The following is a 23,740-nucleotide window of genomic DNA, read 5'->3' on the forward strand; positions in this document are numbered from 1 at the left end:
GTTCTTTCAATACATATATATATTTTATCTGGAGATTCAATTTTTATTTAGTCATGATAAAGATTTTATATTATTTATGCGGAATTGCTATTTATTAAAATACCAAAACATGTTTTGTAAAAAATGGTTTTCTTGACATATCTTTAAAGAAAAATGTTAAAAGGAAATAATGAATATTTTGTTAAAAAATAAAAATGAATGATTTTTTGTTAAAAATTTTCCATTTTTATTTCTTGAATACCATTTTACCGAAAATAGAGGATTTGAGTACTCATATATAGTATGATATTGACACTATCTAGAAATGGTCAAACTTAAATATCAATAAATTTTAATTACTAAAATAATACTCTTTAATTTATCATTAGTGCTTGTTTTAATTATCACAAAAGATTAGCAAATTGAATCTAAACTATTGTACAGAATTCCTGAGTGCATCCTACGCCAGAGTTATCTTCCACAAGATGTAAGTTGTCCAGGTTGGCATTTTCAAAGTTCTGATGATGAATGGAAATGACCCCAAAGGAATAAAGACACATATCAATAAACCCCTGAATATTCCAATTATAAGATTAACAAGGAAAGTTAAAACGATAATCGGCATTAGCCATGTTGACCCCTTAGCACAATTCTTATCCTATATAAACCCACCAACACAGTTGAAAGCAAAAGAAAAACTGTTAGTGCAGGCAGAGAGTAACATGGCTGTGAGAGTGGAGGAAGAAGGAATTGGAACAATTCCCTTGAAGCAACACTTTGTGCTTGTACATGGCATAAGTGGAGGAAGTTGGTGTTGGTACAAAATCCGGTGCCTTATGGAGAATTCTGGCTACAAGGTCTCATGCATAGACCTGAAAAGTGCTGGAATTGATCAATCTGATGCTGATTCTGTGCTATCTTTTGATGATTATAATAAACCTCTCATGGATTTTATGTCTGCTTTGCCTGAGAATGAACAGGTATATTAATTGGTCCCCCTCTATTCACATGTCCCTTTCTCCACCTTGTATTACATGGGAATACATAATAAGAGTGGCTAGACTACACCAAATGAACGTATGAGTGATGTTTATTTTAGGTTATATTGGTGGGGCACAGCGCTGGAGGGTTGAGTATTACTGAGGCTTGTCACAAGTTTGCAAATAAGATCCTCTTGGCTGTGTATGTGGCAGCAACTATGCTCAAGTTGGGATTTTGGACTGATGAAGATCTTAAAGATGTGAGCCCAGTTCTGTATTCCCTGTTTGAATCTCTTATTATTTGTCTATTTGAGTCATTCTGCGTGCTTCTTTTTTTATATTGGAGTTAGTAGTTTTTTAACTCGGTGAATGAGTATTATGATAAATAGCTGTGTAGGAACATAAACTTTGGGGGGGGGGGGGTGGTGTGCCAGAATATGAATATATGATAGTGGCATGTATTGGCTTCCATTGTTTCCTAGTGTCTGGAATCTTCAAGGTTTCCAGCAAGGATGATGCTGATGCGCTGTTGAAATAATTGGTTGCCAACTGTATTCACAAACATATTAGTTCTTAGGAAAATCTGAGGCTCACTACAGTTATGCTTGTACCTATTGTATTTTTCCCAAGGTTTATGGCTTAGCGCCTTATACAAACAAACCAGGAATAGGGGAGTTTTGTTAGGCCGAGTTTTTTTTCAATCGGAAATTTGTTTCTTTTCTCTATTTTTTGTTATCCCCCTTCTTTTATTTCCCTTGTTTAAGGAGACAGTTCATATTTGTGATAGTCAATGGTCTTTACTTACAACCTTTGCAGGCTTTAACAATCATAATTTAATAATGGTTGGTAAAATGGGTAGATATTCTCCAGGTGCATATGGTTTATTTTATAAAGGCTTAGATTTTATTTCTGAAAAATGATGAGAAGTAATCTAACACTAACCCAATTCTTCCAAAAGCCTAGAGCTAAAATGTATACGAGCAAAACTGATTGTCTTTATAACAACTTCAATGTAATATAACTCTCGTTTATCATCAATAATTGTGTGCCATCTAAACCCCTATAAAATAGTATTAATCATTATAAGCAATCTTAGTTTGGAGACAAGAAATTGTCGAATTTGTTGTTTTCTTACTTTCCCTCAACTAGAATGGGTGCAATCCGACATCTAAGTCTGTTCCACAGGTCTACTTTGTCCTCATGAGGTAATACCAAATTTTCACTGTGTTCAATGTACCTCCAATGATTGAAAAGCAACAAAAAATTCATGAGCCTAATCGCTAGAATTATATGTATGACAGTAGAGTAGCTAGTTATTTTGTGCCACACGTAGATAATAGATGTAATAATGATGCTTAGAAAGTGTTTCTGGTTTGTATTAAGCAGGGTGTGCCTGACTTATCTGAGTTTGGAGATGTGTACGAGCTAGGATTTGGATTGGGAAAGGATAAGCCTCCAACCAGTGCTTTGGTGAAGAAAGAATTTCAACGCAAAATCATCTATCCTTTGAGCCCTCATGAGGTACATAAATATAATACATTGCTCTCCACCAAGAAAAATAAAAGGACATGTTATGCATGCAGCCTCTATAATACTGTTTAAACAGTTTGTCACTTTCTCTACCCATTAGGCCGTAGGGCACCCCACATGACATGCTTTATTCTATCATTAATTTCATCCTCTGCTTTTGCCATATGTAGGACCATTTAAGGCAGTTTTCTTGGGCAAAAGATAAACACATAAAATTCTTCCCAGTGATAACAACTTCAGCAAATATTCTGCCCAGTTTTATTGTTAACATAAATCTTTAAAATTAATTTTACACATGTAAAAGTAGTTGGTTTTCATTAAAAAATAAATACTTATTTTATTTTATATTATCAATATAATAATTTTTTTAATAAAAACTTATTATTTTTATTTGAACTTAATCACTATTGAACGCATGAATCACCTGATACGAAGTTGATCTAAATAAATATAAACAAAACCCCTTAAAACTAGCATTAATATTTTCTTTATTGAAAAAGTTAGAAAAGAGAGTTGGCATGTGCATGTGCATGTGCAATATTGTTTGTGCACAATAATTCTAAACGAATGAATAGTGCAATGACACGGATAGAAATGTTAATGATGGTTCAGGATTCGACCTTAGCTGCAATGTTGCTGAGGCGAGGGCCATTGCTAGCATTGACGAGTGCACAATTCGGAGAGGAAGATGAAGTGGAGAAGGTGCCACGTGTGTACATAAGGACAAGGCATGACAAGGTGGTGAAGCCTGAGCAACAGGAAGCCATGATAAAGAGGTGGCCACCATCCACTGTGTATGAACTGGACAGTGACCATAGCCCCTTCTTCTCCACTCCATTCGTTCTCTTTGGCTTGCTTGTAAAAGCTGCAGCTTTTCAATGCAACACTTGTTGAAATAAGGACACTGCCCCCATGTGTTCTTCATTTTTCATTCATCTCCAAAATTCTGCTTTCAGAAACTAATTTGCTGAAACTATTGATTGTAATTATCGTGAATAATTTATGAATCATTGTCCTTATGCATTTTCCTATGATTTGTTTGATATTTAAATATGATATACGTATGGTTTCTGCCTTTCATTTTTACTATTGATTGTATTATATATTTCTGATTATTTAAGAAATAATACAGTATTTTTTTAATTTTAATTATTAAATGCTTTTATACTCACTTTATATTTATATTTGTGTTAATCAGTCACTTATTTATTTTTCATTAAATTATTTAATATTATGATATTTTTAAAATAAAATATAAATTTATAATATATAATCATTTTTCTCAAATGAAATAATTACAAAAAATATGAAGTTATATTTCATAAAGTCGTTTCTCAAAATTTAAAAAAAAATCACACACATATATATATATATTCGTAGCTCATTGTTAATTGATTAATTTAAATAATTATTAATCCCTAAAAATATTATTTTTTTATTTTCTTTTTTATAAAAAAAATTTCAATTTTATTCGCTAAAAATTATAAAAAATAATGTGCCAAAGACTTAAATTTATTTATTTATTTATTTATTAAATATTGACATTAAAATTGAAAAAATTGTTAAAAATTAAAAATTATATTTTATTAAAAATATAATAAATATTATTTTTTAATAAAAATAGTATTAGATACTAAATAAACGTCAAAGGCTTTACCAAAACCAATAAAGCTTTTATAAAATTTAAAATGAAAAATTAAAATATTTTAAAAATTAATTACTTCTTTGAGACTAATTGATTTCAATTTTAGCATTTTTTTGGCCTAAAGGAGACCACGAAGTGTCTTTAAATTTAAAGAACTCAAAATTAATCCATAATCGTAATTCATGATTGCTACTGAATTAAAAAAAAAATTGTCCACAATAAAATTTAAACACAAAATAAATTGATCGATTACGCACATAAAATAATAATTCATGTCTTGTATGACTTGCAAATACCAAATAATTTAAAGAGGCTCTAATCTAATGCACATGCACTACTTTTTGCTAATTAAAAAATAAACGTTAAGTTTAATGTATTTTTAATTTTATATGTTAATAAAACTTTAGCTTTAATTCTTTTAAATATATATTTTTTGTCTTTATAATTTTTAATTTAGTTTTTATTATTAATATAATTCAATAAAAGACTGTTATATATTAAAATGTTGTTGAACAGAAAAAAAAAAAAAAAGCATTCATAAAAATATCATATCTAATTACAAGACATGAAATTTTTGTTTTATGTATAGAGAGATTATAATATCAATGCTATTCTATGAGTATTTTACAATGTCAAAATACAATAAATAACAAAAATTACATTGAAAATTATTGTAGATATATGCATTAAAATCATTTTTTATAAAAATTAAATTAAAAATAATATCATATACATTATCAAAAATATATTTTAACCAAATTTATACTTTGCAATGACAAGGAATCTTATACGTATTGGATACTTGAAAAAAAAATATTTAGAATAAGTAAGATAAATATCTACCAAATTCATTTAAATTCAAATATTAATATAAATTTATACTCATTTATTCTCCTTTTACGGCTCGCATGTGTATGTATTATTTATCTTGGTAATTTTTTCTTGAGCTTCATTAATTACATAAAGATGAGTAATTAAATCTGCTTAATGAAAAAGTTGTCATATTCTTCTAGACATTCTTTAAGAGAATAAAACCTCAAAATATCAGTGTAAGGCTTGAATTTTTTTTTTTTGAATTTGATCTCTTGTAAAAGAATTTGAAGTTTATATATATATATATGTATGTAAAAGTGATTTTTGTATATTTTTATAAATATATTATATTATAATTTGATATTGTAGTATATTTTATTTCATTCTAGATAAAGAATTTTATATATTATTTAAATTTTTTAAAAAAATATTCTTTCATTTACAATAATATTTATGCTTTATTAGTTTATAATTTTTTTTAAAAAAATTATATTATTATTAAAAAAAATACAAGCAATAGATACAAATTTTTGGGTACTTAGTAAATATAAAAATAAAGATAAAATTATTATCAAACAAATATTAAAATAAGTATAAATAATTTTTAAAACACAAATACAAAAATAAATACTATAATATATCCTTCCGAAACTTTATCCATTATCTTCTCAATTTAAACTTTTCACATTATTAGATGCAAGGAGCTAACTTCGAATTTGACACGCAAGATGACAGTATAATAGTACATATTTGATTAAAGCATATAATCACGTGATAGATTTTAACTTTACTAAGTAATTTAACTCATTTATATGGATCACTAGTTGGAATGCTAACTTCCATGTGGAGGTGTCTGTTTAGTGTTCAGGAAAGATAATCACTTGATTATTTGATCTTCTTCTTTTCTTTTTCATGTGACATTTTTCTTTCATGCTTTTTGTTTAAGACTCATCTTTTCATCATATCAGGATTGAGAAAAACATAGTTTTGAAGTGAAAGGGGAACTTGAACAATTCAGGCATTAGCATCTTTTCTTTTTTCTGAAAAACACCCCAGAGTGGAAGATAATTGTAAAATTTATCATGTTTTTTTCTTTTAACACGCGTAGAAAGGTATGTAATAAAAAAACATGTATGATATTTTTTGTTAAAAATTTATAATATTGAGTTATAACTTTTAATATGAAGTATTATTTTTTTTGTATAACGAATTGAAAAAAAGCAAACTTATTAATATGCTATTTCCACTTTATCATAAGCATTTATGAAGAAAGAAAAAATGATTGTAGAATAGAATGGCTAAAGTGTCTTTGGGATTGCCTGATTTGTAACATCACAAAGGATTTATAGGGAGAATCTCACCACTGTGCGTCCATCCTTATCAACTTCTGTTAAACGTCTCAAGCACAAGCAGAAGGAAGAGAATATATCCTTTGCAACACCCCATGCATGAGAATTTGTGTGACTAAAATTTATAGATAATGTTTGCATAATCATTATATTATCAAATTTGCACATATAGCTATGATTGGGTTTAAAAGAGAATATAAATGTGAAAGACACTGTACTTTTACATGGAGGTAATATTTTTTACAAGTTTGTGATTTATCTATTTAGTGGAAAAATACACCAAACACATGTTCATAAAACCATGATGAAGGATTGAACAACTATCGACATTAGCAAACACCAAATGAGAAGAGAATCGAAAGAGAGCATTATATAGTCACGGGAGACTAAAATTAAAATTCTTAAATTTTTATATTCAATTATTTATTTATTTATTTATTTTATCTCTCCTTTCCTTTTTTTTATCATTTATTTTTTTTTCTCTTCTTATTTTTCTCTTTCTTTCACTCACTTTATATCCCCATCTGAGATCTCAAACAATAATTTTCCTAAAAAGAATTGGTGTTACCTTGAGAATAAGGATAATAACATTTGCACATTGTAAATTATGTAATTAATTTTTTTTTGGGTCAAAATTTAATTAATTTTAGAGTTGATGGTATTTTGCATTAGCTTAGGGCCCACTAGCTACAGAATCCATGTGGTATGTTGGCCATCGAATGTGAGTGATGGGCCACTCTTTTGAGGAATGAGCGGGCCTTGTTACGGTCCAAATCTCATTCACAGGCATGCGCATATCTCTTGTCTGTTGACCAAAAAACTAATTCTTAACCATGTAATATCCTGTGGATGACTTTGACTTCCATAACTTTACGTGAAAAAAAAAAAATAGAAATTGAATTAAAAAACTATGTAACAAAACATTATGGAATCTTTTCTTTTTGGAACATGAAAGATGTGAGCATATGAATAAATAAGCAAAATAAAAGGTCAATTAAGCTATTAAATTTTGAGGGTTATTTAGATAAGTAGCTTAATTAAGTGTTTATTTTAATAAATTTTTTATCATCACATTTGTATTTATGACATTAATTTGATTATAAAACACATTACAAGAGTGAAAAATAACTTATTTTGGTAAATTACGTTAAGAAGCTTATTAAGATAAGTTTACAAAACTATAAAATCATAATTTAATTTCCAAATTCTTTCAAATGTTTCCTAAATATTATATCGTTGCACCCAAAATATGAATGTTCATCCCAATTTTTTTGACTACTCATCTTTGGTGCATTACTATTTTCATGTCACGTACAATATAGCATCTTTATATAGGTTAATTTGCTTTCTAATTTTCTCTATGTAGTTTCACTAATCTTTTAAATAAAACTAGAGTTTTATTTTTAACAAAGTTCATATATTTCTACAAAATTAAAGCAAGACCCCCTCTTTTCAAGTTAAGTTTTCAACTATATTCCTGCTAATTGTAAAAGAAACATGTATTTAATTCTAAAAAAATATGCATTTTTAAAACTATTTGTTCTTTAAATTTTATTTATTTTTATTCTTTATATTTTTTTAAAAAGTTATGTTTTTAGTCCTCAACAAAGTATAAAAGCACATGGTGAGGGGCTATAAATTTTCAGGATTTATCCATGCTTTCAGTTTCAGTGATTACAACTTACATAGATACATAGCCTGTTCAGAATTGAAAGTTTTATTATTTTTTGCCAACGTTCAGAATTGAAACTTGTCATCTTCTTTTCTATTGCCATTACACATTGCACTTATTATATATATATATATATATATATATATATATATATATATATATATTTGGATATTTTCTTTTCTCAGACAGGGAAGTCGTTATGGATGTTTCCTTTGAAGCCCAATCTCTTAGGCACTCACAAATGGACCTTGGTAGCTTAGAGCAACAATAGCTAATTAAGCATTTATATATCTAAAAGTAGTAAAAATAATTAATACTAGTTTCTCAAATACCAGATGCCTCCTTTGGATTAAAATAAGATTCCTTTGGTATCTTACATTTGATTAAAACAATAAAACTCAAGAGGAAAAACCACAATAGGTTTGGGTTTAGAAACTTGGAAGCTATATTAAATGGAATCTGATCCTTTTTAATTTTCACTAAACGTTTAGTTTTTTATTTTTATTTTTTGCTAAATTGAGAGGAGAGCAAAATGCAACATGTAACGCTCTGAGTTTTGTAAATTATTGATTATTAATATAAATAAGTGAGTTATTGTTTGGATATATATATATATATATATATATATATATATATATATATATATATATATATATATAGGTAGTGTTTGGATGCATGGTTTGAATATATGTGATGATGTGAGAGTGTATGACTATGTGCATGAGAGTATAAATGTGAATATTGATTTGAATAGAGATTGGACATGTTTGAATTGTGATTGGGCTCAACTATTTGAAAAATATAAGATGGAGTGTGTTGCAGGAGCATTCTCGTTGTAGCGAGAAGGCACTGGGCGTAAAGATTGAAATTGTTGCGTTCTCGCTCTAGCGAGAAGGTAACATAGAGGGGTGCATTCTTGGTTGCAGTATCGTTGTAGCGAGAGTATCTCTAGAGAGATTCTACAAAAATCAGAGTGCAGAATCATTTGAGATTTTCGCTGCGGCGAAAAGGGATCTCGCTGTAGCGAGAGATGCCTCATTATAGCGAGAGACAACTTACTGTAGAAAGAGTGTCGCGACCAGAAGAGTATTTGAAGGGTTTAGGGTTTGAAAAATTCATTTCCCACCTTTCTCTTCGAAATCTCTCTATGTTCTCTCGATTTCAAACCCATTTTTACCGATTAAACTACCTCCAAAGTTGTTCGTGAGTTGGATTCAAGGTTGAGATTGTGTTTGGGATGCTTGGAGGTAAGTTCTAAGAGTTAAGATTTCAGTTTTTCATTCCCCTTCTTGATCTCTCGGTTTCTCATGGAATTCTTCTATGTATTTAGGATGAAATTTGTGTAGGGAGCACTTCTATCATTAATTTTGTGCTACCTTATCTCATTGTGCTTTGAATCTGTTTATTTGACTATGTATTGCAATTTGGTTAGGATAAAATGTAGGAATATGTGTGTTTCGATATACATTCATGTTGAACATGAAATGTGATGAAAATTGTGTGGTTAACGTTGAATAGTGAGTGTGTTGAGAACGATTTGATTGTACTTGAAATCGTGTTAGAAATGTTGTGTGCTTGAATGTAACACGATTAAATATGGGCATACTGCCGCGAGTGAAAGTGAAATATTATAATGTGACTGAGATTGTGGGTGAAATTATGTATTAGCATGTCATCACTTGATACAAAATAATTTGAATAGTTGAAAATGTGGGTGAATGGTATGTTGAATGTGAATGTGGATGTGTTTGAATATGTTGGAAAACTATGAATGGTTCAGCAATATACTCGGGGTGTAGAAGATGGGGCGGTAGAAATACCTTAGGGAAGAGAGAGTGGTGGTGACACCAACAGTGAGCGTGGGTGCACCACAGGCCACATGCTTTCCTCGTGACTCGACCTTTGACTAATACTGTTGCTAAGGAGCCCGTGACTGTGCAAGTTGTATCCGTGAGGCGGGGGTTATCCAACGATCATCTATGGTGTGAACTAAGTAAGTCCCTAAAGTTGAGGGCATCAGAAATCTGCGATCACAGTGCCATAGTGAGCGTGACTACGTGCAGTGAGTACACGTATTGATGTGAATTGATTGAGAGTGCAGTGAGCGTACCCCGTATGTGGATTGCTTGATAGTACAATGAGCACATTTGTGCATGAATGAGAGTATAATATTTAAATTATTGCTTTGAGTTAGCTAATGAATGATCTGAAATATGTTAAGAATATGTGGAAACATGTAAGGTAAGACTCTATACTTGTGTGTATTCGATAGTGTAGAGTACTTATTCTTACATTTATTTTTCAAGTGATCAAAACGATCGGCACTGAGTTCAATGGAAGGATGAATGATATTGCTATAGGACTTAGAGATAATTATTTTTGTTATATAATAAATTATACATATTTGTTAATATATGAAATTGAGTGACTACAAGATTCTTGAATCCAATATGTATATTCAGCTTAAGTGTCAATTCACATGGCATTGTCCAAGATTTCTGAAAGCACATTAGAAATACAAAATACCAAGCTAAGAAAGAAAGAAGCCAAGTTTTGGATTAGAAAACCTCACTAATGCAATTCCGTAATTGATACTTCCAAGTATTTTCAACCAACACTTTTTTAACCCAATTTGTTTTCAGTCCAATATCAGAAATCGAACGATATACCCGATTTTAAAGGATTCAAGACTAATCCTTGCTCGTGATTCGTGCCTACTGATTGCTTAAGAGAATTTTATGCACGGCAAGATTCGAACATAACCTAGATTAACCCCACATTGTGAACACTGTGAGGCTTTGTACCATCACCCAAATCCTTCAGGTTTAGGTGGAATTTAACTTAATATATTTTCTCTGACGTAGTTGTTTGACTGAAGGATAATTGTTTTTCTAGGACTTAACATACCTTGTGTCACATTTTTTATGCAAATTGCAAAAGTTATAAACTCTATAAAAGCTCTTAGTTATCAAAGATAGTTCATGAACATACTTAACTGATTATTTTAGTGGATCATACTATAGTTATCGATTAACGAATCAAGAAAACCGGTTCAAAAATGAAGAATGTGCGTCCAAACACCTTGCCAATTTTCACTTCTCCCTTTGCCACTTTATCTCAGTGCAAAAGGAGGTCCAAATTATTAAAAACCTTATCAAACTAGCAAAAAAAAAAATCCCTTAATTCATAAATGCAAATGTTAAATACCCACAAACAATTTACCAAACCAAAATATTTATTTATGATAAAATATTTATTTTTAAATAAAACACTCATATATTACACATACTTCTAACTAATTATTATATAATTAAAAATAATAGATTTATATAATAATTATTTCAAAAATCATATTAAAATTAATTTTTACATTATTAATAATTTATTTTTTACACTAATAATTATAAAAATGAAAATTATTTATTTTATTATTTTAAGGAAAAAAATTATATATAATAGTAAATAAATTTGCTTGCATAATATTGTTTCCATCAGTATAACTCTTTTTACCGGAATATTGGTAATTGCAGCCCTGGTGGTGGTCAGGACAATGAAGGTGACAGAAACCTTATGGTGGGAATATTTTCAAAGTGGAGTTGAGTTTTGCTGCAAAAATTCCAATGATGGCCATTGCCAATGACATACGGATTCCATTCAAGTTTTAGAACCACACACAGAGTGCCTGTCTCTTAACATAGGTTATATGCCTGTGTGCAATCTTCTCATGTCATACTTTTTGTCTAAATCTAATTCTGTCAATCTCAAATTTACTTAGCTGTCTCGACTACCATGATAATTCAACTAGGGCCTGTCGTGGACTTCTTGATTTCCAATCAAAATGTGAGAGATCCTTTTCAACTTGACTGGGTTAAGGTAAGCTAGTTCTCTGATAATGTTTTTATTTTCCTTCACTGATCTTGTTACACTGAAGTCTGATATTCTTTATTCATTTTCTTAAACAGGCCAAAAGGATCCTAAAAAATCTGAGGATTAAAAGTAGACCATCCAACCAAGGATTCAAAATTACTAGACTCAGTGAACTCCCATGCAGAGATCAGACTTGCTTATTTTCTCTTTTTAGATTTTGTTAAATCCATTAGGCAGACAGTGGCCAATTTTTAACAATGTGTATCTTCTGCATTGTAATGGTAGAGTTGTTAATTGTGTGACTGAGTTGAGGTTTCTGATGAATGCGTGTATTTTGCAGTTTTACATTGAAGACTAAAGGTGGCAGGATGATGAAGATGGTGGTGAGGTTTCCATGCATCAATGTTGGCAAACCTAAACGGCCAACATATCTCCCCATTGAGATAAATTAAGGGTTTTCTTAAGGTTGTTATTGCTGCACATTTCTTAACTATAATGTGTACATATTGATATTACTACATATTTCATGTTTGGTTATTATCCTTTTCTTGGTGGCCTTTTTAGCTTTTGTGAACTGGTGTCATTGCAACTTTATACAAAAGCTGTCCACAAAGGGCTTCGTGGGTGGAGAAATCCAGGCAGAAGCCACAAGAAAGGATGATAGTTTTGTCTGATGTAAGTTGTTTTGCTAAACTGGTTGATATAATTTTAATTCATATGTCAAGTATAAGGGATCTTACTATTTATTTCTTAAGCACTAAGAAGCAGCAACTATGGTTCTGAAACTATGCTTCTTAAATGTGGAATTTTTGTAAAGTGGTTATTTATTTATTCTCTGTTTTTCATATATTCCTACTTTGGTAACCTTTGATTGAAACATGGTTTTACATTGAGATTGTCATTTTTTTTTCTTTTAAATCAATTGGACTCCACTGTGAGGTCTAGCTTTAGGGTTTGCTAAGATAACTGGTTATTTAAACACTTATGTTTTAAATTTAACTATGAAACTTATTAGGATAAACTCAAAACAGCTTATTTTTTTGAAAGTTATACAAGAGAGCTTATTGAATAAGCTGACAACAGCTTAGCTTATAAGAGTGATAACTTGTTGTCCATAAATTCTTCCAAACACGTCTTTAATCTCTTTGTTAATGATGTGGTGTATTTAAAATCATAAAAGTTTATGCATGCTCAGCCCGTAAACAAATGCCTTGCTATTGTTATGCTTACCATTAAACAAATTCTGAACTGTTTATTCCATTGAATCACTCTGTCTGTTCAAAAACTGACGAAAACCTTAAGATAGGAAAAACTGACCAAGAGAAACCTGTGAGTGTGTAAGGGAAAAGTAGGTCATTGACAACAAAGAGAATGATGTTTGTGCTGCTAGATTGGGGTGAGATATTTTTAATAAAGAGACATCCGATTGAAAGTGTTTGATCTCTTCACAAAAAGATGTATAACATTTTTTATCTTAGAATAACACTCTATGTAACTTTTGGAGTCAATGACATAGAACACAATATGACAAGAGAGGCACAGCCTCATCACGTCACTTTGCAAGAGAAACACGTCATTATCTCACCGAGAGTACAAAAGAAAAATAGAAATCGTCTCAAGAGAGAGTACGAGAAAAAATAGAAGTCATCTCAAGAGAGAATACGAGAGGAAAATAGAAGTCGTCTCGAGAGTACAAGAGGATGATGTTGGTGCTGCTAGATTGGGGTGAGATATTTTTGAATAAAGAGACACTTGAGTGAAAGAGTTTGATCTCTTCACAAAGAAAATGTGTAACATTTTTTTATCTCAGAACAACACTCTATGCAACTTCCAGAGTCAATGACATCGTATACAATATCACAAAGAGACACGACCTCACCACCTCACTTTGCAAGAGAAACACGTTATTATCTCACACCTCAGTTCTGCTGCCATGCACACCATGGGTATGTCTAAGGACAAAAAAGGAATGCTTTCATTCGAGGTTTCCTATTTGTTACTTGAGTATATTCTCTTCTTCCTTTACTTTAGCATAACAGATTATTTCTATTTTTTATAAAAAATAGTTACTAATATTTTTTTGTTATAATTATAAAAAATATTTATTTACAGATATGTTATGTTAATTTAGTTAACTTCCCCGTTGTTTTTAATGAAATTAATAATATTGCATGTCATCAATAGTGCAACTGCTCTCCCGTCTTCAAAGCCATATTTAAAAACAATGGGAACTAGAGTGCTCTCATCATGATATCTCATGTATCACACGAAACACTGGCTTTTGTTCACTATCTATACATAGCTGAAGTTAGCCCTGATAATCAAATGACTTATAATCTGTTGGCTCTGTCGGAAAAGTTTTAGGTGAAGTATGTTAAGGTATTATGTGAGCAACATTTGATCTCCAGCTCTAGGATGAATTGGGGTGTTGATATCATAGGCTAGTTACAAGACTTAAGGATTGGAGGGTGACTTGATTGAAGGATAGGATATATTTTAAATTTTGTATAGTAAGTAAACATGTATGTGTGTTATGGAAGTTATAGAAGCTGTGTCTCAAGAGTAAAAAAGAGGAATAGAAGCCGTCTCGAGAGAAAGTATGAGAGAAAAATAGAAGTCGTCTCTCGAGAGTACAATAGAAAAAATAGAAGCGGTCTCAAGAGTAAACACAAGAAAAAAATAGAAGCCGTCACTATAGTATAAGAGAAAAATTAAAGTCGTCTCAAGAGAGACTACGAGAGAGAAAAAAAGTCGTCTCGAGAGTATAAGAGGATGACGTTGGTGCTGCTAGTGGCACCGATCTCATCCTCCTTGCCGCCGATGACCCATGGCTTAACCAATTCCCGCTCACAGGTTTCTTTTGGTAAGTTACTTCTGTCTTTAAGTTTTTTCTAGTTTTATGATGTTTTACGTCATTATCTCTATTTTTTATAAAAAATAATTACTAATATTTTTTTTATAATTATAAAAAATATTTATTTACACATACATTAATTGTTAATTTAATTAAATTTTATGTTATTTTTAATGAAATTAATAATATTGTATGTCATAAACAATGCAATAGGTCTCCAGTCTTCAAATTCATATTTGAAAACACTAAGAAGCAGAGTGCCCCCGTCATGATATCTCATGTATCACACGAAACACTTCTGGCTTTTGTTCACTATCTATACATAGCTGAAGTTAGCCCTGATAATCAAATGACTTATAATCTGTTGGCTCTGTCAGAAAAGTTTTAGGTGAAGTATGTTAAGGTATTATGTGAGCAACATTTGATCTCCAGCTCTATGATGAATTGGGGTGTTGATGTCATAGGCTAGTTACAAGACTTAAGGATTGGAGGGTGACTTGATTGAAGGATAGGATATATTTTAAATTTTGTATAGTAAGTAAACATGTATGTGTGTTATGGAAGTTATATGAGTTGTGTCTCAAGAATACAAAAGAGGAATAGAAGCCGTCTCGAGAGAAAGCGAGAGAAAGTATGAGAGAAAAATAGAAGTCGTCTCTCGAGAGTACAATAGAAAAAATAGAAGCAGTCTCAAGAGTAAACACAAGAAAAAAAATAGAAGCCGTCTCTATAGTATAAGAGAAAAATTAAAGTCGTCTCAAGAGATAGTATGAGAGAGAAAAAAAGTCGTCTCGAGAGTATAAGAGGATGACTTTGGTGCTGCTAGTGGCACCGATCTCATCCTCCTTGCCGCCGATGACCCCATGGCTTAACCAGTTCACGCTCACAGGTTTCTTTTGGTAAGTTACTTCTGTCTTTAAGTTTTTTCTAGTTTTATGATGTTTTACGTCATTATCTCTATTTTTTATAAAAAATAATTACTAATATTTTTTTTATAATTATAAAAAATATTTATTTACATATACATTAATTGTTAATTTAATTAAATTTTATGTTATTTTTAATGAAATTAATAATATTGTATGTCATAAACAATGCAATAGGTCTCCAGTCTTCAAATTCATATTTGAAAACACTAAAAAGCAGAGTGCCCCTATTATGATATCTCATGTATCACACGAAACACTTCTGGATTTTGTTCACTATCTATACATAGCTGAAGTTAGCCCTGATAATCAAATGACTTATAATCTGTTGGCTCTGTCAGAAAAGTTTTAGGTGAAGTATGTTAAGGTATTATGTGAGCAACATTTGATTTACAGCTCTAGGATGAATTGGGGTGTTGATGTCATAGGCTAGTTACAAGACTTAAGGAGTGGAGGGTGACTTGATTGAAGGATATGATATATTTTAAATTTTGTATAGTAAGTAAACATGTATGTGTGTTATGGAAGTTATAGAAGCTGTGTCTCAAGAGTACAAAAGAGGAATAGAAGCCGTCTCGAGAGTATAATAAAAAAATAGAAGCGGTCTCAAGAATGAGTACGAGAAAAAAATAGAAGCCATCTCGAGAATATAAGAGAAAAATAGAAGCCGTCTCAAAAGAGAGTATGATAAAGAAAAGAAACCATCTTAAGAAAAAGATGACAATAGCAGCGAAGAAAACTTACAATATTGATTGATTTGCATAATATGTGCATTGAGATCCTAGTTTTGCTGTAATTTTTTTTCTTGTTGCTATTGCTGAATACCCGTTGAGAGTTTGTATTTTGTGTTGATCTCTAGTGGTTCAGGAAGACTTGTGGTGTACCCAATAAATCTATTAGTGGAAAATTCTGCTAGACTAGGTCCCATGGTTTTTACCTTTCATTCAGGGTTTCCTCACGTTAATAATTTTGGTCTTCTTGTTTACTCTATTCTGTGTTTATTATCAATTGCTTGACAACTGTGTTAAGCCAATTTTAATTGCACAGTGGAATAAGAGAGATCCAGCTTCCGCGTATTACTATTATATTTGATATCTTTCCCAACAAATTACAATTGGTTGGTTTATATAACTGACTTCACTTTATGTAAAAAGGGTTCGTTATTCTTTCTCGCGTATGAATAAAAACTGAGATGCTACTTGAGAATTCTACCACCGGATGCTTTGTTTCGTTTTACTAGAATTTAAAAAATTGTTCAGTGCCTTGTCAGCTATTGTTTTCAATACTTTACATTAAAACCCATCTTTGGTGGTTCGAGCACACTGTCTACTATACTAGATACTCCACCCACTGGCTTGCTTGACATATTATAGGAGCACTATGTTGTGAATTTATGCTGATTATTTTTTCTTATTACTTTGCAATTACTTAGGTTGGATGCTAGACACCTGATTCTCATTGTTGCTAGGTATGCTTTCTTCTGAAAAACAAGTCAATGTCATGTCACTGGATTAATATTCATCAATGTCAAAACACTATATATTAATGTATGGTGTTTCTTGTGCAAGTCATCTTTTTAAATTGTTTATATTTAGCATGTGAGAAATTGGAACACGGATATTGCTGTAAAACTGGTCCTTACAAGATCAAACTGGTTCTGAACTGTCAAGTTGGTTCCAAACTGACTTTGAACTAGTTCTTAAAAAACTGAACCGTTCATAAATTTTGAAAACACTTAAGAATATTCGTAAAGCCGGTCCTTAAAAGATCAAACTGGTTCTGAACTGTCAAGCCAGTTCCAAACTGACTCTGAACTAGTTCTTAAAAGCCTGAACCGTTCATAAATTTTGAAAACACTTGAGTTCAATTATTTTAGAGTATGATATGCAAAGTAATCTGTCTTTTTTCTATTTTTTTAACTTAATAAAATAAGGGGATAAAATACAGGTCTTATTATTCCCACTGTTAATAACATTTACTCCGTCATAGGAGTTTATGGAACTTGAATTGATGTATTGATTTGATTCTTGCTTATGAAATTCTAGTATTTGGATTAATTGGTTGTTAATTCTGCACTTTACATAATCTTTGAATGGGAATTCATTTGATTAACATTAGAGGAATATTTGCCAACGGGAATTGGACTTGATTCTCTTATCTGAATTAGCAACCAGAATTAGGAGTTTCTTAGGGATAAGTACACTTAATTCTGCAATCCTAATGTTCTAAGTCTTAATGCAACATGAAATTGAACTTCACCTAAGGGATTAGGGTGGTTTAGTTACTTGTTAGGGTCAATGAGTTAAGGGATTAACCTTTGGCTATTAATATGCAAAACTGATTATCCATTAACCAAGTTCTTGAATGTTCAGAGGCATAATTGAATGAATATTGTCATTCTTGTGAAGTAAATTCCTAACTATTCTTCATTCCTATCTCATTTCATCACAAATCTTATACTTTGTTTTTGTGCAAGTTCTTCACTTTTAAATTGCTCTGGTTTACTGCTATTATATGTTACAACTCTCCTTCCAAATTTGTATGACTCAACTAGTTTTTGCTCTGCGAATTGGTAATTAAATTCCTAATTCCCTGTGGAGATGATACTTGGATCTTAAATTTACTCATTACTTGCTGCAATTCCTAGTTCACTTGCTAGAGTTAAGAATTGTAAACAACAAGTTTTTGGCACCGTTGCCGGGGAATTTTGAAATTCAATATCATTAGTAACAGACAAATTGCTAGATTGAGTTCTTGATTTCTGAATTTTTCTCTTCAATTTCATATTACATAGAAGTACTCTGTTTTGCCTTTACTTAGATAAGTATAGAAAATTAGTAGGTAATTTCTGCATGATTTTGCATTTTTGCATAATTCTGCAGTTGTAATTTTGATATGAATTTGCTGTTATTTTTCTGCATCAGCTGTATTAGTGTATATATTACTATTAAATTTTAGTTTAACTTGTTAAATTTGATTTGTATATGCGAGGGAAAAACAAAAATAAAGCTACTTTGGTATTCAATTCAGATATTGATCAAACACTAAAAAGGTTAAGAAGTGAAGCAAGATTTAAGCAAATTTAAAGAGAGGAACACGAAAGTTCTACACCTCCACCTCAATCCAGTCAGATTCCAAGACAACTAAAGATGGGAGAACAACCAAGACTGAGAACATTAGGGGACTATGCAGTTCCTAATTTACAAGGATTCAGTTCTTCTATTCTCAGACCTACAATTCAGGCCAATCACTTTGAGATAAAACCTGCACTTCTAAATCTAGTACAACAAGATCAATTTGCTGGAGGGCATTCAGAAGATCCAAATCTGCACATCTCTAATTTCTTGTAACTTTGTGACACAATTAGAATCAATGGGGTAAGTGAGGATGCAATCAAACTTAGATTATTCCCATTCTCATTGAGGGATAAAGCCAAGTGCTGGTTTCAAGCCCAGCCACAAGGGAGTATAGCAACATGGGCTGATTTGGTGAACAAGTTTCTAATCAAGTATTTTCTCCCTTCAAAAGCTGCAAAAATCAGAGGGGAGATTACATCTTTTGTTCAGTAAGATGGAGAGCCTTTGTATGAGGCATGGGAAAGATACAAGGAATTATTGAGGAAGTGTCCACATCACTGCATACCTGAGTGGATGCAACTTGAAACATTCTATAATGGAATGACTGCTGCAACTAAAACCATGGTAGATGCAGTAGCTGGTGGTTCATTGAGTTCAAAGACTTTGGAAGAAGCCCAACAAATCATAGAAATGATGGCATTTTCGATGTATCAGAATATGAATGAAGGACAAGTTTCAAGGAGAGGAGGATATGATGTAAAATCCATAGAAGCCATGTTTGCTCAAAATCAACTTCAGAATCAACAATTTTCTAAACAGCTTGCTGCTTTAACTCAACAAATGAGTAACATGCAGATTGGTGTGGTCCAAAATTCATAATTGAGTTGTGATTTTTGTGGTGGCAACTGTGTGAATGGAGCTTGTGATCCCACAGTTATAAAACAACCTGAACAAGTCAACTACATGGATAACTATCAAAGGCCACAATAACCATATCCAACTGGTTTCCAGCTAAATAACAATAGAGGACAACAGTTCTCCAAATGGAATCCACAGAATTCAAATGCAAGAGGAAATACAAGTTCTGCACATTTTCCAAATGCAGCACCTCAACCACAACAATAAAACATCCAAGGGAATTTTTCTGCACAGTTTCAGAAAAATCAAGGGTATCCAAATGCAAGACCCTTGAGTGAGAAGGTGAATGGGATAGAAGAAACATTATTACAAGTCATGAAGGTGACTCAAACAAACTTTAAGAACCAAGAAGCTTCTATGAAGAAGCTGGAAACACAAATTGGACAGTTGGCTGAGCAATTGTCCAGCAGAGAAGAAGGAAGATTTCCCAACAATACAATGGTCAATCCTAATGAACAATGCCAAGCAATTACTACTAGAAGTGACGCTGTAGTTGCAAGTCCAAAAGCTGTAGAAAAAAAAAAGACCATGATGAAATAGCAGAGAAGAGCATTGAACAAGACTTGCAGTAAGAAAACTTCAGACTATTGAAGAGAGATAATGCAGAGAAAAAGGTAGAAGCTCCTACACATTCTGAGAGGAAGACAAAGAAACAGCTCTTTGAAGATGCTTGCAACCCTTTAGACCCAGAAAAATATAAGAGGCTGCCCTATCCTTAAAGAGTTCAAAATCCAAAGCAAGAAGAACAATATGAGAGGTTTTTGAGTGTTTTTAAGAAACTGCAGATTAATATTCCTTTTGCAGAGGCATTAGAGTAGATGTCTTCATATGCAGAGTTTATGAAGGAGCTACTTTCCAGAAAAAGGAAGTTGGAGCATGATAAGACTGTACCTTTGACAGAAAAGTGCAGTGCAATCCTCAAGAGGAAGCTTCCTCAAAAGCTAAAAGATCCTGGATCATTCAATATCCCTTGTGAAATAGGAAACTGCACAGTTGGAAGAGCACTATGTGATTTAGGGGCAAGCATCAACTTGATGCCATTGGCTGTTCTGAAGAAACTTGGCACCAATATCACACTACAGTTGGCTGACAAATCCTACACTTATCCTTATGGTGTAGTTGAAGATTTATTAGTTAAAATTGACAAGTTTATTTTCCCTGCAGATTTCGTAATCTTGGACATGGAGGTAGATGCTAATATTCCCTTGATCTTAGGAAGGGCATTCCTTGCAACAGGGAGAGCTTTGATAGATGTACAGAAAGGTGAACTTATGCTTCGAGTCCTGGATTAGAAAGTGGTGTTTAATGTATTTGAAGCTTTAAAATATCATGTGGAAGATAGTACATGCATGAAGATAGACATTTTAGATTCTATTATTCCACATTATTCTATTAATAAGCTTGACGAAAATGCTGTGTTAGAAGAAATAATATCTGTAGGAAGTGTCAATTCTGAAATTCTTAATGAGGAATACATCATGAAAATGGAGCAACAATTAGAAGCCCTGCCAATTCAAAAACCTACAGAAAATTCAATTAAAGAGGAAATGAAAAATGAAGTCAAAGAAGAGAAAGAGCAGAAGTTAGTACTTAAGCAGCTGTCATCTCACCTAAAGTATGCCTTTTTGGATAAGAAGCATAAGAATCCAGTCATCATTAACGATGAGCTGAAGGAAGAGGAAGAGGAAAAATTGTTAAGAGTTCTGAGAGAGCACAAATCTGCAATTGGTTGGAGTATTGTAAATCTAAAAGGTATAAATCCTGCATTTTGTAGGCACACAATTTTATTTGAAGAGAATTTTAAGCATGTTGTGCAACCACAAAGAAGTATGCCTTTTTGGATAAGAAGCATAAGAATCCAGTCATCATTAACGATAAGCTGAAGGAAGAGGAAGAGGAAAAATTGTTAAGAGTTCTGAGAGAGCACAAATCTGCAATTGGTTGGAGTATTGTAAATCTGAAAGGTATAAATCCTTCATTTTGTAGGCACACAATTTTATTTGAAGAGAATTTTAAGCATGTTGTGCAACCACAAAGAAGATTGAACCCAGCTATGGAAGAGGTAGTTAAGAAAGAGGTCATGAAACTGCTAGATGCAGGAATAATCTACCCAATTTCTGACAGCAATTGGGTAAGTCCAGTCTAAGTTGTCCCAAAGAAAGGAGGGATGACTGTTGTAGCTAATGAGAAGAATGAACTCATACCCACTAGGACTGTGACTAGATGGAGAATGTGCATAGACTATAGGAAGCTAAATGATGCCACCAGAAAAGACCATTTCCCACTATCATTTGCAGACCAAATATTGGAGAGACTTGCTGGATATTCATTCTATTGTTTCCTTTATGGTTGTTCAGGATACAACCAAATAGCAGTGGATCTTTTGGATCAAGAGAAGATTGCATTTACATGTCCATTTAGAGTCTTTGCATATAGAAGAATGTCTTTTGGATTATGTAATGCCCCTGCCACTTTCCAAAGATGCATGCTTTCTATTTTTTCTGACTTGGTAGAAAATATTATAGAGGTGTTCATGGATGACTTCTTTGTTTTTGGTAATTCTTTTGATGATTTTTTAGCTAATCTATCTATTGTTTTGCAGAGTTGTCAAGAAACTAATTTGGTCTTGAACTGGGGAAAGTGTCATTTCATGGTACAAGAAGGCATTGTTCTTGATCACAAAATTTCAGAAAAAGGAATGGAAGTGGACCAAGCTAAGATAGAAGTCATTAATAAACTGCCTCTACCTATTACTGTTAAAGGAGTTAGAAGTTTTTTAGGACATGTTGGTTTTTATAGGAGGTTCATAAAAGATTTTTCCAAAATTGCTAAACCTCTGAGTAATTTACTTATAAAGGATGCTGATTTCATATTTGATAATAATTGCTTGCATGCATTTTCTATTTTAAAAGAAAAACTGATTTCTGCACCTATCCTTGCAAAACTAGACTAGAAATTACCTTTTGAACTCATGTGTGATGCAAGTGATAGTGCACTGGGTGCTGTTTTAGGACAGAGAAAAGATAGGAAATTGCATGTTATTTACTATTCGAGCAAAGTGTTAAATCTTGCACACGTGAATTACACAACAACAAAAAAAAGAGCTTCTACTTATTGTATATGCCTTTGATAAGTTCAGATCATATTTAATGGGTTTGAAAGTGATTGTATACACTGACCATTCTGCATTTAAATACTTGTTATCAAAGCAAGATGCAAAACCAAGGCTGTTGAGGTGGATTCTGCTACTGCAGGAGTTTGAGCTAGAAATTAGAGACAAGAAAGGAAAGGAAAATGGGGTAGCTGACCACCTGTCCAGACTGCCATTGGAGAGTTTAACCACTGAATCCTTGGAAATAAATGAAAAATTTCCACATGAAAAGTTGTTTGCAGTGGAAAACATACCTTGGTTTGCTGACATTGCAAACTTTAAGGCAACTCAATTCATCCTAAGGAGATTCACTTGGCAGCAGAAGAAGAAGTTCTTACATGACAGTAGATTCTATATATAGGAAGATCCACACCTGTTCAAAATCGGAGTAGATGGACTGATTAGGAGGTGCATTCCATAAAGTGAGCAATCTGAAATAATATGGCACTGCCATAACTCAGAGTATGAAGGTCATTATGCAGGCTCAAGGACTGCTACAAAAGTTCTACAAGTAGGGTTTTTTTGGCCTACACTTTTCAAGGATGTCAAGAAGTATGTGGAGAATTGTGATAAATGTCAAAGAACTGGAAACATTTCAAGAAGACATGAGCAGCCCTTGACAAACATTCTAGAGGTGGATCTATTTGATGTATGGGGGATTGATTTCATGGGACCATTTCCCCCATTGTTCTCATATGAATACATCTTAGTTGCAGTAGATTATGTATCCAAATGGGTAGAGGCCATTCTTACCAGGTCAAATGATGCAAAGGTAGTGATTTCCTTTATAAGAAAGAATATTTTTGCAAGATTTGGAGTGCCTAGAGTGCTAATAAGTGATGGAGGTACTCACTTCTGCAATAAGTACCTTGAAGCTGTATTAATGAAATATGGTGTGAAGCACAAGGTTGCTACTCCATACCATCCACAGACAAGTGGACAAGTGGAGGTTTCAAATAAAGAAATCAAGCAAATTCTA

The 23,740-nt window shown here is 32.1% G+C and overlaps 2 protein-coding genes and 1 non-coding gene across 3 annotated transcripts; 2 read left to right on the top strand and 1 right to left on the bottom strand.

Annotated features, from left to right (window-relative positions):
- Window positions 1-503: 503 nt before the first annotated feature.
- On the top strand, window positions 504-3,383 carry LOC113850648 (methylesterase 17-like). The gene is made up of 4 exons (XM_027481224.1): window positions 504-959; window positions 1,079-1,219; window positions 2,346-2,480; window positions 3,102-3,383. Exons 1-4 carry the CDS (start codon window positions 504-506, stop codon window positions 3,381-3,383), a joined length of 1,014 nt encoding a protein of 337 aa, XP_027337025.1.
- A 15,765-nt stretch (window positions 3,384-19,148) lies between these two features.
- LOC113853435 lies at window positions 19,149-19,255 on the bottom strand. The gene has a single exon (XR_003502607.1). It is a non-coding gene; the product is annotated as a small nucleolar RNA R71 (small nucleolar RNA).
- A 1,173-nt stretch (window positions 19,256-20,428) lies between these two features.
- Window positions 20,429-20,902, top strand: LOC113850656. Its single transcript, XM_027481232.1, has one exon. It carries the CDS (start codon window positions 20,429-20,431, stop codon window positions 20,900-20,902), a length of 474 nt encoding a protein of 157 aa, XP_027337033.1.
- The last annotated feature ends 2,838 nt before the right edge of the window (window positions 20,903-23,740 follow it).

This window comes from Abrus precatorius, unplaced genomic scaffold (genome assembly GCF_003935025.1).
Source record: "Abrus precatorius isolate BTA unplaced genomic scaffold, Abrus_2018 Scaffold10, whole genome shotgun sequence".
NCBI lineage: Eukaryota > Viridiplantae > Streptophyta > Magnoliopsida > Fabales > Fabaceae > Abrus > Abrus precatorius.